This window comes from Corvus brachyrhynchos, unplaced genomic scaffold, assembly GCF_000691975.1.
Source record: "Corvus brachyrhynchos isolate BGI_N302 unplaced genomic scaffold, ASM69197v1 scaffold191, whole genome shotgun sequence".
NCBI lineage: Eukaryota > Metazoa > Chordata > Aves > Passeriformes > Corvidae > Corvus > Corvus brachyrhynchos.
In genome coordinates, this window is record NW_008236487.1 from 720327 (window position 1) to 736017 (window position 15691).

The following is a 15691-nucleotide window of genomic DNA, read 5'->3' on the forward strand; positions in this document are numbered from 1 at the left end:
CACCTTTTATCTTGGATTGATTCCTTGTGTCAGCTAATGGAAAGATGGATTTGCTGACCTCCCTAATTGAGGCGACTAATAATAGGTTTTTGCAGAAAAGCCGCTCCTAATCTATTAACAAATGAGTCATGTTTCATATAGATGCTATTAATTTGAAAATATTAGACTTTCATACATATGTAAATGTTAAAATTCTCTTTCCCATAAGTGCCATAATAATTTATAATGACTTTCATGGGATTAAGAGGTTCACAGAAGCTGAATTTGGCACTTAAGCACCTATTTCACAGATGCAATTTAGAAGTAATCTGTACTGGGGCTGAAATTGGGTGTGTTGGATACATATGCAAAATGGGATAAGACTGAGCTCTACAAGTTCAGTCATGGCTGGCCTGAGTATAGATAAGTTTGATGTTCATGTATTGACTTTTAATTTTTTTTTAACAGAAACCTCATGCACAAGGATCCATTTTATCAACGCAGTTTGTGACAAGAGAAACTTACATGTGCCAGACCAGGGGAGACAGAATCTGAAAAGAGTTATCATACTGCAGTGTATGAAACTGCAAATATGCAAGGGTTCTTGTTTCTTTAGCTGCATAAGAACAAAAAAATCAAAGCTCGTGTTTGTAAATAAATAAAACACGATGTTTAAGTAGTGTAATGCTAACCCAGTTTGGACAGCCTGGTGGGAAATAGAGGTTGAAGTCTATGTAAATTGTCAATTCCGATGAGAAATTCTAAACATTTGCCCTAATCCCAAAATGCCTATTCTCAAGAAAGATGAGGGGCACTTAAAAAGAATCCAGTTTCTTAGTTCCAGGAGGATCATAGCGTGCTGACCTTCAAAGGGTGTGAAATGTAGATTCTAGGAAGATTTGCATGAGAAAAAGCTTTTGAAGCACAGTAAACTACTGATGTAGAAGTACCTACCTTTGGAAATGTAAATACAGAGTAGCTGGCACTTACTGATATGACTTCAAAAATAATTTTTCTTTGAGTTCTGTTGCCTACTAGACCATTTCTGGTGTCTGCCACAGAGCTCAAATTCCCTTTGGAAGGCAGAGAACTGTCAGAATTATATTCATAGTTCAAAAACTGATAAATGTGTGTTTTTAAAGATTTTAATAGGTTTTAGTGTGCATGTACTGCCCATACACCTACTTTGACCACAGAATCAGCCTACCTTTATTCTTGGTAAGGGAAGCTGCTTCATGTTTGCCATAGATAAAACCTTATGTGTGGACATGCAGCACTGAGAGCTGGGGTTCTGCACTTGCCCTGTTTCACCTTGCAGCCTTTTTACAGATGCACCTGTACACTGTGTATGAGGGGGTTGCATTGCAGTTTCGGTTCTTCCGGGGCTCCAGTTTTAGTAGGTTGTTTCTGATCTGCTTCCTTTAGGACTCTAAATTCATTCCTGTAGGGTTGTTGGGGTTTTTTTGTACAAACAGGGGCAAATGAATTAGGCTGCTGCACACTGCCCCCTTAAAGGAGTCATTTTGTGCAAGTCTAGTTCAGCTGACAAATGTTTTACTGACAACTTAAGCTCTTTATCTACAGCACTTTTTACCATCTTACCCTTCTGCTGTCTCAGAGATAATGCAACGTAGGGCTGTCTTTAAAATACAGGTCTCTTTCTTTGACTCTCACAAATTAAATCCTATTAAAATCATAGCAGTATTTTGTACCTAAGCTTAACACTATCAAAATCACCCACTCATTTCCATTTAAATAAGGGTTTTGAAGCCCCTGATCCATCTTACAGGGAATATGTAGCATTTCTGGAATCAGCAAGTTCTGTTTCTTCCCAGCCCTGCTGGACACCTGACATTAGCCCTTTTTTCAATGTCTTTGCGTGGGCTGCAGCTGAATGTCAGCAGGGACTCCCTCAGACAGCCAGGCCTGTGCTTCTGCCGTGCATTCAGCAGAATCCATTTCCCAGAAACCCTGCCAAAACTATAACTCCTCAAGCATGGGAGGGAGTGATTTCACATAGTGACCAAATCCTCTTCTCTAACATTTTGCATGTGGTCTCTTTTGAGCTGAGTGTAGTTCATCCTCTTACAAATGTTTGAAATGCTTTTGTGGTAAAACACATGAGAGGTATTGTCATTGCAAAAGTTTGTGACTCTGCATGCGGATTTGCTGACAGGAAAAGCACCTGTACGTTCTCCTGTCTTCTGGTGATGTACATTTGAGGAATAGACCTTACAGAACTGTCCTTCTGAAATAAAATATATTGTCATTATTGTATCTTTCATTTCCAGAGCAATGTAGTCATGATGAAATAAAGACAAAATAAGGCAGTGTTTACAGGTACTACAAGTACATTTCGGACCTGAGTAGGCTTTATAGCTGAAAGCTTGCTTTTTTTTCCCCAGCTGTAAAAATAATTGGCTGAAGGACAGATTAGCTGTAAAGTGGCATCTTCCAAAACCTAGTTTTTGTTTGATTAACAGATTGCATTTCTCTCTTTTTTTAAACTTTGGTTTTTTTTATTATTCCTGGGTTGGGTCCTGAAAAATAAATACAGAGCTATGTGATATATAATAAAAAAAGGAAACGTGTTGTTGTGGTTTAACCTCAGCCAGCAATTAAGTACCACACAGCCACTCACTCACTTCCCCCACCCTTGTGGGGAGGAGAATCAGAAAGAAAAGGTAAACCTTATGGATTAAGATAAGAGCATGAAAGCCCTGCATGCCAGCACAGGGAATTCATTCCCTGGTTCCCGTCCTCAGGCAGGTGTCTGTAGGAACCCAGAGTGCCAAGAATATTTCTCTGCCTGTTTTTAAGGGTTCTTATGCCCCTGAACAGCACTGTTTTAACCTCAACCCTTGGAAAAGATTACCAATGGTCAGACAAGAGCTAGAAAATGCAGTGGTGTGAATTAGGTGATAGACTACTATGTAAGATTGTCACAGGTGTCCAGCCCTTTCCAGGAAAGCAGGTCTCCAGCACGAGTAACGGAGACTTGGGATGTCAGATGCCGTAAATCCAATGCCCCCCTCTGCTCTTTGCTGAGCACAGCATCATCTGGTCTGGGGTATCCCTTGGGTGGGTTGGGATCAGCTGTCCTGGCATCAACCCCTCCCAAATCCTTGTGCACCCCCAGCCCACTCGCTGGCAGGGTGGGGTGAGAGGCAGAAAAGGCCTTGACTCTGTGCAAGCCCTGCTCAGCAATAACCAAAACATCCCCGAGTTATCAACACTGTTTTCAGTCCAAATCCAAAACACAGCACCATACCAGCTTCTAGCAAGGGAAATGACTCTACCCTAGCCAAAAGCAGCACACCTGTCCTGTGTGTGTCCAAGCACTGAGTGTTTTCTCCACGAAGAACAGCCTGATCGCTGAGCAGATTGGCAGAAGACTGCCAAATACATGTGCATCATAAAGCTCATTCAGTACAGGATGTACTGGCTTTGTGGGTTAACAGAAGTGACCAGGAAATTGTCAATATCTTAAGTTTGTCAGTGATATTTTTATAAGAAGCTTGTATTAAATCTGCTGATTTCTGCAAAACTCTTGTTAGGATTTTTTTTTTTTCCCCTGTGAAGTGGAATTTCTGGTTAATAATTAGGGCAGAATGAGATGAGATTACCCCAAGCAGGAAATAGACTTGGTCAGAGTGTGGGAGTTGCTAAGGGTTCTCTTGGCTAATTTGAACCTGACCCTCTTCCCTTTATGACACTGAGATGTGAGAGATGCAAGCTTGAATTTTGAAGTCGGTCAATGTTCAGATATTAGTGCACAGCAGAATCTCTCTCTCAGTCCTTTCTGTGAGAATACCTTGTTAGGGATCCACCCAAGAACATCTTACTGCTTCCTGACTGGAGCCTCCTTTGGGTCACAGGAAGACGAATAAGAGCTTTAACCTCTCTCTCCAGGTGGAAGCTTTCACACCACTAAATATTCTAGTAGGACCTCTCTTTTTGTCCCTGTTCTTACCATTACCTTACATTCTCTTGCTCAGGATTGAGTCTTCAGTGTTCTCCCAGTGTCAGAGAATTTTTTTTAAGTGGTTGAGTTTTGCAGATTGTAACAATGCTTCCCACCTCATTGTGACACATTGCTGTGACACTCTCATATAATTGTGTGCTATGTTTTTCCCTTGTTTCTGGGAAGGAGTACATTCTTATTCTTTTTGCTGATTTTTTTCAGGCTTCTCTTGAACATACTGTATTTTTTCTTGGTATTCGAAAATTAAAGGAATTTTCCCAATTTAACCTACTTAGAATTTAAATACAGGAGATTAAGAACTTACCTACAGAAGTGTTGGGTGTACAGGTGCCTTGCCTGTGTTGCAGAACCCAGAGGTCTAATTTAGGCATTTAGACTTCTTGAATAAATTATGGGAGAAGTTATATATCTGATTGCAGTAGTTACAAAGTATCTGCAGTATGAATAATCTAAATCCGGCAACCAAACCCAAATGGACAAATGCATGTTGGAATATTAAACACTGTAGCTTGGTAGGTCAAGCTCTGTCTTGCAAAGATGAGTGTGGAAATCCTTTCTTTAAAAAGCATGTCACAATTTAATCCTTTCTTTCAAAATCGTGGTAGTAGCTGTGGCTGCCTCCTTTTGATCTAAAATGTAGGGTTAGGATACAGGTCTTGGCTGTAGAATATCAATGAAATTTCTTTTTCTGACTGAGAAAGTTAAAATGCACATCCCCCACTTCCTTTGGAATGGTGAGATGATAAACATTTAAGTTAGTTGGAAGTATTGCTATTCAGGTCTTTCTGTTCTTATGTGTTCTACTAATTAGAATAAGAAGCTGTGCTCTCTTTAATACTTTCTGTCAGGCCAACTGAATCTTTAAATATTTTATGCAAAAAGGAAAAGCTTCAACAGAGAGAGATGAAAAGAGGTGCCTGCAGCAAGGTTCCCAAACTCACCAGTACAGCTGTAGGTGCACTGCATTACCCTGAGGCTGCAACAGCAGGACAGCTTTGGGAGCCAAACACCAGGAACTTCTCCATCATGGGCCGCACTCAGACTGTAGGCTGGAAGCTCACCAATCTGCCAAGGTGTGGGAAATGTGAATTTGAGTCCTGGTAGGTGGAGGCAAAGACTGAATCGTGTTCTGCTTCTTAGACATGCAAAGTTTGGGCTGCTGGATAAAAGTCAAACTGTGTCTCTATGCAGAACCTGGTTGGTAGGTTGACCCATGGAAGTAACACAGGCAGAGGAACACCTGGTGTAAGAGGCTGTGTTTGCACCACATCCTTTTAGGACTTCTGTTTGAGATGAGCCTGAAGGTTCTCAGCTCTGTCAAGAGAAAAGTCTGTTGGACATAACCAGTGTGAGACTAGAGAACTGTGCTCACGAAAACACCTTCGTGATTCGCAGCTGTAGTTACAATTTGTAGTAAGGCTTTTAAAGACCAGTTTTTGTTCCTTGAAAAAACCAGGGAATCCTCAAGGTTTGAGATAAGTGCAGTAAGTATCAAGCAAAGTACAGGTTCATCATAATTGCTTTGACTTTAATTACATTGCCTGTATTAAACTGCTTCACAAAAGCATGATTGGTACTTACTCGGTAGAGTACAACATAATGAAGCTCAGTGGTATTAGAAGTATTTTTACATGTTTATTTCTAGATGAGACTATTTCTGCAGTATCTTTCAAGTTTTCTTGAGATCTCTAGTCAGGTCTTAGACAGCATTAAGTACCAGTGGCTAGTATTGTGTGAGCTTGGAAAATAGTTTGTCTTTCCAGGATAGTTGATGATTTAAAAGTGAAGTGTAAAAAATGGATGAGAAGCTAGTAAAGCTTGCCTGTTCCTTCAGGGGGAAAATGATGTTTTCTTTGAAATTATATAGAAGACAAGAAATTTTAACTGAAAAAGTAGTTAAGTTATGATACCAGCTAGTAAAGAATATTGTTCTATTATTCTGAGAATTATAAAGAAAATTTGGAAAGCAGAGAAAAGAACCCATTTTGCATACATTTTGCATGTCGGAAAAGAGTGGGCGTCAAAAGCACAGAATAATTTTCTGTGGTGTGTTTTCCAGTTATCTTTCACATAATAAAGTTTGTTCTCAACTGAGCAGCAGTTCAGAGAACAGTGGGAGTTATTCATAAGCTCAGCTCTAACTTTTCCTATAACCCCACCTCTTCATTTTTCTTGGGAAACTGAATTACAGGCAGTTGCTGACCAATTGCCAGGTATTCCAAACTCCCTTGTCTTTACTTCACAGACTGATGGATACCAGTAAATCCTGTTTGTCACTGGTATTAATTTTTTTTCCCACATCATGTATTTGAATCATATAATAGATTTTGGTTCATTGACCCAGGAGTTCCATGGAGGCATTTCCATGGGTAGGGGAAATAATTTCTGTGGGTCCAAGACACGGGTTTTGTCTATGTAACCTGAAATGACATTTCACAGCAGATCAGATGGTAAAAATGTAAGATTTTGGTTGTGGTGATTTAGTCCATTGATGTTTATAAATAACCTAAGTTTGATTCCGAGACAGCATTGAGTAGAGGAAATAATTTCATTTAATAGATGATGTGGTTGTTCAGAAGAAGCTCTTTTCTTTCCTGGGAGAAAGGAAATGCTGAAGTAGCAGTATGTGGAGAGCCAGGTGGAAGCATGTGGGAATTTGTTTGTTAGCTGGAGGAACAACACACAGCTGGGCTCTGAATAAGGAGGGCTTCTCAAATACAAATGGAATTAACTCATGTGTGGAATTGTGAAGTTATATCTAGTGGGGTTATTGTTTAATTTTAAAAAAATTTGAGGACATTCTCTCACTACTGCTGTTGTAGTCCTGCTGACTTCATTGGTGTTGTATAGGTACAAATGAGGCAAATGTTTTAATGAGTGCAGTAGGTTTTCTCTTACAGCTCAATCAACATACATTAATTAAACAAATGTAGTAGTTTTGATTGCCTACCTGTAGCGCCTCAGTTTTAATGCTTGGATGTGGTTCTGGCATTCTCACTTGTCATTTCCTCAAACCACTCAGTAACTGAAAGTTGAGATCTTTAATTAAAAAGAAAGTGACTTCTGAAAACATTTTGGAAATCCATATTAATTCCCTTCAGATATTTCTTCATCTCTTACTTGAAAATAAATCTGAGCATCCACCAGTATATAAACACAATGTACCTTTTAGAACAGAGTAATTACTTGTTCCTTCACCTAATATACACCTGTGCTGTGTTGTCACACAGATTCTGTAACCTGAAGTGTAGTTTCAGATTAACCGAATTAATAACTGCCAAGTATTGTGTTAGTGAAAAGAAAGAAAAGGCAACTACAGCATCTTAAACCAACCACAGAGCTTTGCATTTAAGCTGATTTCAGTTGATGCTATTGCTGTAAAGGATGGTTCCATTTTCTTCTCTGCCAGCTCCTTGACAGCACCTGCCACCCTACCTTGCACCAGAACCAGCACTGATGTAGCCACCCTGTCAGCTGAATTGGAGATCTGGCTGCAAAAACCTTTTGTTTGGTTTTGCTGGGGCTGATTTGCAGCCATCAGGTGAAGTTTTGATCCCGTTGTCAGTGTCAACCACCTGAGGAAGGACAAATAGCAAGACTGTTGCCTTTAGTGGCAGCGTGGACTTAGGTGAGCTGATGATGTAACAGCAGCTTTGGTTTTGAAAAGCTTATCTTAGGCCAGAACACAAATGGAGGACAAGTGCTTGGTCTCAAATAGTGACTTCTGCAAAGAGAATGGGATTGGACTTTTATTGCCGTTATGCACCATTCTGTACAACCAAACGAACCCTTTATGTTTCTCAAACAGATTAAAGGTAGGTAACTGTGCTATTAATACAATCTGCTGTCTTTTCACACTGAGTGCCTGAGGTTGGTGGGAGGTCAGCTGGTCTAACCCCTCTGCTCAGGCAAGGCCACTTAGAGCCCAGGGCCATGTCCAGACAGCTTTTTAACATCTTCAAGGCATTTTACATAGCAATTGTGATAAACATACCCTTGCAGTAATGCCTAAGCCCAAATCTTCTTATGGTTTCTCTTTTTACAAATACTTGAGTAAAACGAAGTACTTGATTTATAGGAAACACTACCTTTGCACCATCTTCACATTTTAGACCTTACCCGTGTGTCTCTGCATAAAGTTTGATCATAGACTATAACTTACTCTAACTGGTACTTCAGCCTAGTGGATACTGGAAGTAGCTGCACTGCAGACACTGCAGAGCCCAGGGATCACCGCATCCGACCTGTTCCCACTCAGACTAAATTGTAAGCATGTCTGCCTCACTTAAGAGAGTAGAGATGTATCACTCAGGGTGCATCTCATTCCTGGTAATCAAATCTTTGTGCAGTGTTTGTACTTCTCTGTTATTGGCTTGATACTTCTGTCTTGCAGACAAGAAAAAACATACTTATCTAAATATAAAGTGAGGACTTTTTTGTAGGCAAACTGTGCTTCTGCTGTATTGTCCCATTATATTAAGCCACTGTATTTAGTCATTGAGACAGGATTTATTGTCTTGCACGACAACAAATTACTGCCAGTCATTTGATTGACTTCATATTCCTGTTTGTGAGGTGGTAATTCCTCTTCTGTACTAAAATCTAAATAAAATTTTATGATGTGACCCTTTTCCCTGGTCAGCATTTATCCAGTTTTCTGTAGCTGTAGTTCTTCTTTGCAGGCTGAAGTTTCTTCTCTAAGTCAGCAGGGAAATCTGTGCTAGGTGTAGAGTTAGTGCTGAACACCTTGGGAGCCTGATTAGGTTTTATAGGTGATATGTAAATTCTAATAGCACCATGCCCCTCTGCTTTGCCAAGATAGTAATTCTATAGTAATTCTGGGGCTTCTTCTGCCCCAGAATTGTTCTACAGGGCAGGTGAGCATTGGAAGGGTACTGACATAAGTTGCTGGAAGCTGCTGACATTTTCCTTTGTTTGAAACAGTCTCTTTCCCAAGTTGGTGCAAGTGGAAGAGTCAAGCAAGAGTCTTCTAAGTGTTAAGCAACCTCTATCAGGCATCGAAGGAGGGATTTGAACTTTCTGTAGTGTAACCCAATTCCACTTCAATTCTGCTTTAAAACCCTGGTGTTGGTCTGTTGGTACTGTGGTTTCCTCTCGGTTGGTGGTTCAGGAGGTCTGATGTGGCTCATACTGTTTTGGTTATTGCTCCAGTGGAGGGAATCCTCTGATTTTATTTATTTGTTCTTTCAGCATATGCAGATGACTATCCAGGCTCTCCAAGACGAGCTGCGGATCCAGCGGGACCTGAACCAGCTGTTCCAGCAGGACAGCAGCTCCAGGACCAGCGAGCCCTTCGTGGCAGAGCTGACAGAGGAAAACTTCCAACGGCTGCACGCAGAGCACGAGCGCCAGGCCAAGGAGCTGTTCCTGCTCCGTAAAACCTTGGAGGAGATGGAACTGCGTATTGAGACCCAGAAACAGACCTTAAATGCACGTGATGAGTCCATCAAAAAGCTGCTGGAGATGCTGCAGAGTAAAGGTCTCTCAGCAAAAGCCAAGCAGGAAGACCATGAGCGGACACGACGAAAAAACACGACGCTTGGCTGAGGCAGAGATGCATGTGCACCACTTGGAAAGCCTTCTTGAACAGAAGGAAAAAGAAAACAACATGCTGAGAGAGGTGAGTGACCAAAGTCAGCATTCATCTCCAATCTTGAACTCTTCTCTGTCTCCTATCCATTTCACAGTTGCAAGCAAAGAATCTTCCCTTCTCTATAAGTTGTATTTTACATTAGAATTGACAGAATTTGTGCCTATTTTAATTTATCTTTTTTGCTTCCTTGCATGTACCTTTTGGGGTTTTGTGCTGTGGCCCCCACTTTCCCTGTAGTCTCCATAGGAAGCTGTGGAGGTGAATTGTCCCAAAGCCTGTAAAATGAATTCTTCTGTTCCATTGTAGTGTGAGAGAAGGTAGCTACCTGTATTTAGGTGAGAGCAGAGAGAGAAATCTTTGCAAGAGTAATGGATGATTGCTCTACAGTTTCCATGGAAACAGTGATCTTGCTGTGAAGGGTATTTGATAAAACTATTAGCTGCCCTGGATGCAGAGCCAAAAAAAAGATTTCTTAAAGAGACACTGCTGCACACATAGTAACCCCTTCTCACCATCCTTCTGAAAACAGAAAAACCATTGTTACATCTGTATTGTACCTTAAAAGAGTACAATGGCAGGCATAGGTTCCCAAGGTCTTCACTACTAATCATTCTAAACTAATAAAATATGGGCTGTATAGAATACAAATATTTTAGTCAAACGAAGGGAAATAAATGAAAGAAAATGAGTTATTGTGTAGCCAGTGTCGTTGCATTTTTTGATATTAGTAAATGCATTTTTCTCTTGTCAACCAGCCTCCTAAAGTATTCTAATATTAACTTCTGAAAGGCTGGTAATTCAGCATGGATTGATAAATATGTGTATACATGGATTCCCTAGTGATAAGATTCTGCATAAAGATTATTTTACACCTGTTGACTGAAGGCATGAATCGATGGCTATCCATGTGTGTGTACCATGTGTACCAATCTAATCACCTGTTCTGCATATTGGTGTCTATTTCATGGTTCAGCACTTTTCTGAAACCTCTACATGTACGCAGGATTTAAGGCCTCTCTCTAAGAAGTCAGGAAAGCAAGGCCTGGAAGAGTTTTTTGAGATGAGTGTATGCAGCACATAAATACTTCTTAATACCTCTTATTCATATGTTTTCCAGTGCCTGACCCATTGTGCTTGTGCTCTTGCAAGCATTTATGTAAGAAAGCTGGAGCCCATTGCATTTCTGAGCCAGATTTAGGCCAGATTTATTTTTTTAGAGCAGTAATCTCTTGAGTGTCTGGAGTGAAGATAATATGATTCCAGAGTTTCTGCACTACAGTTTTTCCTTTATTTAGCAACCAATGATAATTCTGTTCCAATTCTTGTAACTATTTCAGGAAGAGCCTCAAATGGCTTCCATTTGTTTCTGCTCTAAGTCCAGCAACATAAATGAAAAGCTGTCAGGAGCTGTGCAATTTTTTAGGAATGCGGTTGTGTTTGTTCCTGCTGCTGATGAGTAGATGTTGAGAGAGAAGAATTCTTGTTTCATTCACGCCTGTTTGGAAATCATCAGTCATTTAAATCCTAGTCTTTATGGTAGAAGACTTCCTAGAGGAGGTAGAGATGAACTACTGACTTGAAAGCACCAATGCTATTTATAAAATGTTTTAAACTTAATTACTCCTTGCTGCTTACCCGGCTCTGATCCATTGAGAAGTGTAAGCTGTGTATAAAGTAATTTGTGGCTCAGACCATGGATGCCATGTGGGATCCAGCCTTGGCGCTGAGCACCCTCGTAGCCTCAGGGACACGGTGCCATATTATCTCCATATGGAGCTGGGTGACCACAGGAATGGTTTTGTTTGTACCTTGTGTCATCCTTGAGCTCTGAGCAAGGCTGAGCTAAGTGACCTCAGACTTACCTGCATCAACCTCAAGTCTCATGCCTGGGGCTCTGGCAGGCTGGAGAAAATCAGAGGAAGCTGCAGCTGACTGCATTGGACTGCCTGAGCACCCAGATGCTCTGCAGGATCTGGTTCACAGTTGCTATCCGTATTTCACGCTTGGAAGTTGTCTCTCATAGGTGTGTCACCTGTTAGGTGTGCCTGCATCACCCTCCTCAGCTGACCTTCTGTTATGTTCATCTGTATTTCCATAGTTACAGGTTATTTCTGCTCTTTGCTAGCCCAGATACTAATGATGGAATTTTTAAGCTGCCTTGAAGAAATTAATCTGCTTTCTTGATGGTTCTATATCTAGAATTCCCAGTATCTGGAAAGGCATGCTAAACTCTAAATACTGCTGTTGGAGGAAGCACTGGTATCTCAAAGGGATTTGCAAGAGCTTGGGAGGTCAGCGTTTATGTTTCATGCCCTAACACATTAGGAAACTTTAATAGCAGTTATAGACCATCTGTAGTGGTTTGGTCCAAAATACTCATCACCATCTTAGCAAAAGAAGTTCTGAGATGTCAGAATCCACTAGTACTGTTTCTGACTCTGCAAGGGTGTTAGATTGCTGATAAAATATTTGCTGAAAATAATACTAAAGATCTGCATCTTGAAGCAAAAAGGTATCCCTCAATTTTCCAACTTCGAAACCCACATGTAATCCAAAATGTGATGTTGAGACTCAAGGTCATCAGACAGTTTTTCAGGCAGACAGTGCAGCTACAGTGGCCAGCAGTATCACCTTGAAAGTTAAATGTGAAAGAATTGATTTCTTCAGCTTTTGCTGTTGCCATTGTTGTACTAAAGACTGCACTAATTTCCTAAGGAAAATAAATTGTAGCAGAGGTCACTGTTGTGGTTCTGATAAGATTATAACTGTGTGCCACTCACAGTTTCATGTTGTTATATCCATTCCAAGTTCTCTCTTTTTCTAGGCTGAAAAATCCAGTGCTGCTTAATTGTTCCTCATATAAAAGATATCACATATTTTTGGTCATATCCCAGGGCACTGTCTCAGTCTCCCAAATCCAGATTATGGAATGGATTCTCCTGCAGCTACTGAGAGGTATCTCCATGAGCAATTTGACTCTCTTAGGCTTTTCCCACTTGCCCTGACTTCTGAGGATCTCAAGAAATTATTCATATAAATCCACAGGAAGGATACTATATCCAGCATAGGATGTATTCAGCAACTGATACAGAGGACATTCTCTCATTAACACAGAGTAATGAAAACTTAAATACCTCCTTGAAAATCAGAATGCCCTGGCTTCAGCAGATGACAGTGTGGCTGCATCACATTCCTCTACCCTGGAAAACAAGCCTAAGCTTCATAGCTTATAAGAAAAGATGGCTGCTATTTTGAATACCCCTTCTTCAGTCTTAATGGCAATTTGGTATTCTAGACTTTACTTTCAAAACCAAAATTATTGTCATACCAGCAAGAAATACTTGATGAAGTCTAGCAGCTGGACTACAGCTTCCAGAATAGCTCCCGAGTTGCACTGACTGCATTAGTTCTTTGTTCCAGACTTGCCTGTTGCAGAGTTACCAGTCCGTAGCTCTAAAGATAACAAAGCTGGCTGCGCTCTTTTTGACAGCCTCCCTGCTCCCCACTCCCCAAAGTCCTAGATGCACTGATTAGAAACAGATTTTTCTCAGCTATGCAGATAATAGCCCAACTATCACTGCAGCTTGTGGCAGAATATGATGTGACTGCATCCATACCTGGTGTTCTAAACACTGGGAGTACTATGGGCAGACTGAGATTTGTAAGGACAGCCCAATAGGGGCTGTAAGTATAGATGGCTGACCACAACCATTTACTTGGAAACAGAAAGAAGGCTGTTTATCCTGAAGGCTTGTGTCTTCAGAAGGCAGTTCTAGAGTCAAGGCTTGCATGTTACAGTGGTGTGGAACGAGGGAAGAACCAACAGGAGCTTTATACTTAGTGTCCAAAACCTGTTTGGTAGTAAATTACGGTTTTGACTTTAATATTTTATTTTTTTTAAATAATTGGGCCCATTCAAACAAGATGGATTTTTTATTCCAGCTGAGTACAAAACTGAATGAAGGAGTTAGGGATGGAGTGCTTAACAAATAAAGGGAGGTTTTGTATGTAAAACAGGCACTGAAATGGGTGGTTCATGAGGGCACTCCTTTACAATGAGCTTAAGGAAAGAGGCTGTGGCAGAAAAAGCTATGATTTCTTTCCTTTTTCAGTGTTTGTTGAAATGGCAAGCCCACAAAGTGCTGTTTGTGAAGTGCATCACAGTTATCTGGGATGGCCTTATTGCAAGGACCGAGCCCTCGCTGGAGCTGTTTGCAGTCGAACAGTGCCCACTCTGTTCCAGGACAGCGCTGAATTTCTGCCTCCCCGTGGGGCACAGCTCTGCCAGCGCAGCGAGCAGGCACACTGGGCTCTAACAGAGGTCTGTGTAGATTATTTCGATTATTATTAGCCTCAGATGATCAAAACTCGATCCTGTGGTGGCCAAAGAGCAGCAGCAAGGAGCTCAGTGAGAAGGGGCGGATGGGCTGTCTGAAGGTACCATCAGAGCCCTGCTGAGCTGTGCCCGGTGCTGAGAGGTTGTTTCCCTTGTCTGACCAGATTTTAATGAACTGTGACAAGTTCTGCAAACAAATTATTTTTCCATGGGTGTGTTAAAATCCTTCCCCTTTTCTGCTCCACGCTCAGAGGAGGATTTAGAAATTTTAATTGGAGCAATTAGAGTTAACTCAAAGAACACTTCTGTCCTGTGCCAAGATTTTGCAACATAAATAAGATACTTCTAGAGAGGGGTTTTGTTTTGCAGGAGTAGACAGATCCAGTAACTGGAACTCTTACTACTGTCATACTGGGGGGTATCTTTCTGTTGACTTAAAAAAATTAAGTTTCTGCTTTTTTTTATTGCTGCTTCATCCTTTTGACCTTTTAGAAGCAGATGGCAGGGAGAAGTGATTTAAACCAAGATAATTTAAATAGTTATGTCTTTATTAGAATTGCTTGTTTGGTCTGCAAGTAGTTTTAAAACATACAGAGGTTTTGTAGGTCAAAATTTGAGAAAATGGACTATTGCAACTTGAAAGCATGCATAATCTATTTTTTTATACACTTAAATTTTTTAAAATATCATTTTAGTTTGGGATATTCTGTATGTCACCTTAGAAAAGGATGACAGTTGAAAACGTTCAAATATATATGAAATTATTTTCACCTTTCCTCAGAGGTTGGTAGCTTGATAATTCTTCAAAAGTTGAAAAGTTAGGTTGGAAAATAATGTATTTGTTTTCTGCTTTTCCAGATGACAAAAAAATCAGAAACACCTTATTCTTGCATAGCAAATTTCTGATTTTTATACATTAGTTAAATAATCAGTTACATTAGTTAAATTAGGTAAATGGAAAAAAGCAGAACTCCAGTCATCTGTCAGGATGCTTTTTCTGTATTATACTCATGGTTTTATCGAAGTGAAATATTTAATAAAATTTCTGTAGGCTTCTTGATATGCTTTTTCTAGCATGGGGTGTGAGTTATTTAATTCTTGAACTTATTTCAAAACATTTTTTTTTTATATGAACGAGCTAGCCTTCAACATAGAGCAAAATTTCTTACTGTTTCATTTTAGCTCTTCCATACCCTTCAGGTGGGATTTTTAAAACTATGTGAAACAATGCATAAATCTGTCTGGGGATTAGAGGTTTAAAATGCTCAAACTTCGATGTTTTTTGATGTTTTGTTATATTAGAAGATTTTCTTTGTCAATGCCTATTACACGATTTGCTTTGTTTACAAATTACGTCTTAGGGATGCTTTCCTTGGAGATGGTAACATTATCCTGCACTTTTCTTCAGTAGAAGTGAGATTTAGGGAATTTTGTTTCCACAAACGTGAAGCTTTGTAGTGGAAGGGAAAAAACTAAAAATACCACGAATAAATTGGAAGCTAATTTGAGTACAAAATGAGTGCTTTTGTGCCTTAAGTAAGAGGAAAGAGAGAAAAAATTAATAATAGCACATATGTAAATGAAGTTCTACATGATTAAGATTTTAATTTTTAATTGACTTTTCTTCAGCTTTTGAATTCACAATTCTGTAGTCAGATTTCAACACAATGGCTTGCTACTTGCAGCTAATTGGATGGTTTGAATTAGTTTCTCATCTTACCTTTCTTTTACTTTAATGCCAAAGTTTTGAGGGATTTTGCTTTTGTTTCCTGGTGAT

The 15691-nt window shown here is 40.1% G+C and overlaps 1 protein-coding gene across 1 annotated transcript in view; it reads left to right on the forward strand.

The window, feature by feature from the left end:
* ERC1 (ELKS/RAB6-interacting/CAST family member 1) overlaps window positions 1-15691 on the forward strand; it is a 282825-nt gene that overhangs the window by 51675 nt on the left and 215459 nt on the right. Inside the window, 2 exon segments of the mRNA XM_008643986.2 lie at window positions 9176-9502; window positions 9504-9605. Of these exon segments, the coding sequence (XP_008642208.1) occupies window positions 9176-9502; window positions 9504-9605 (429 nt within the window).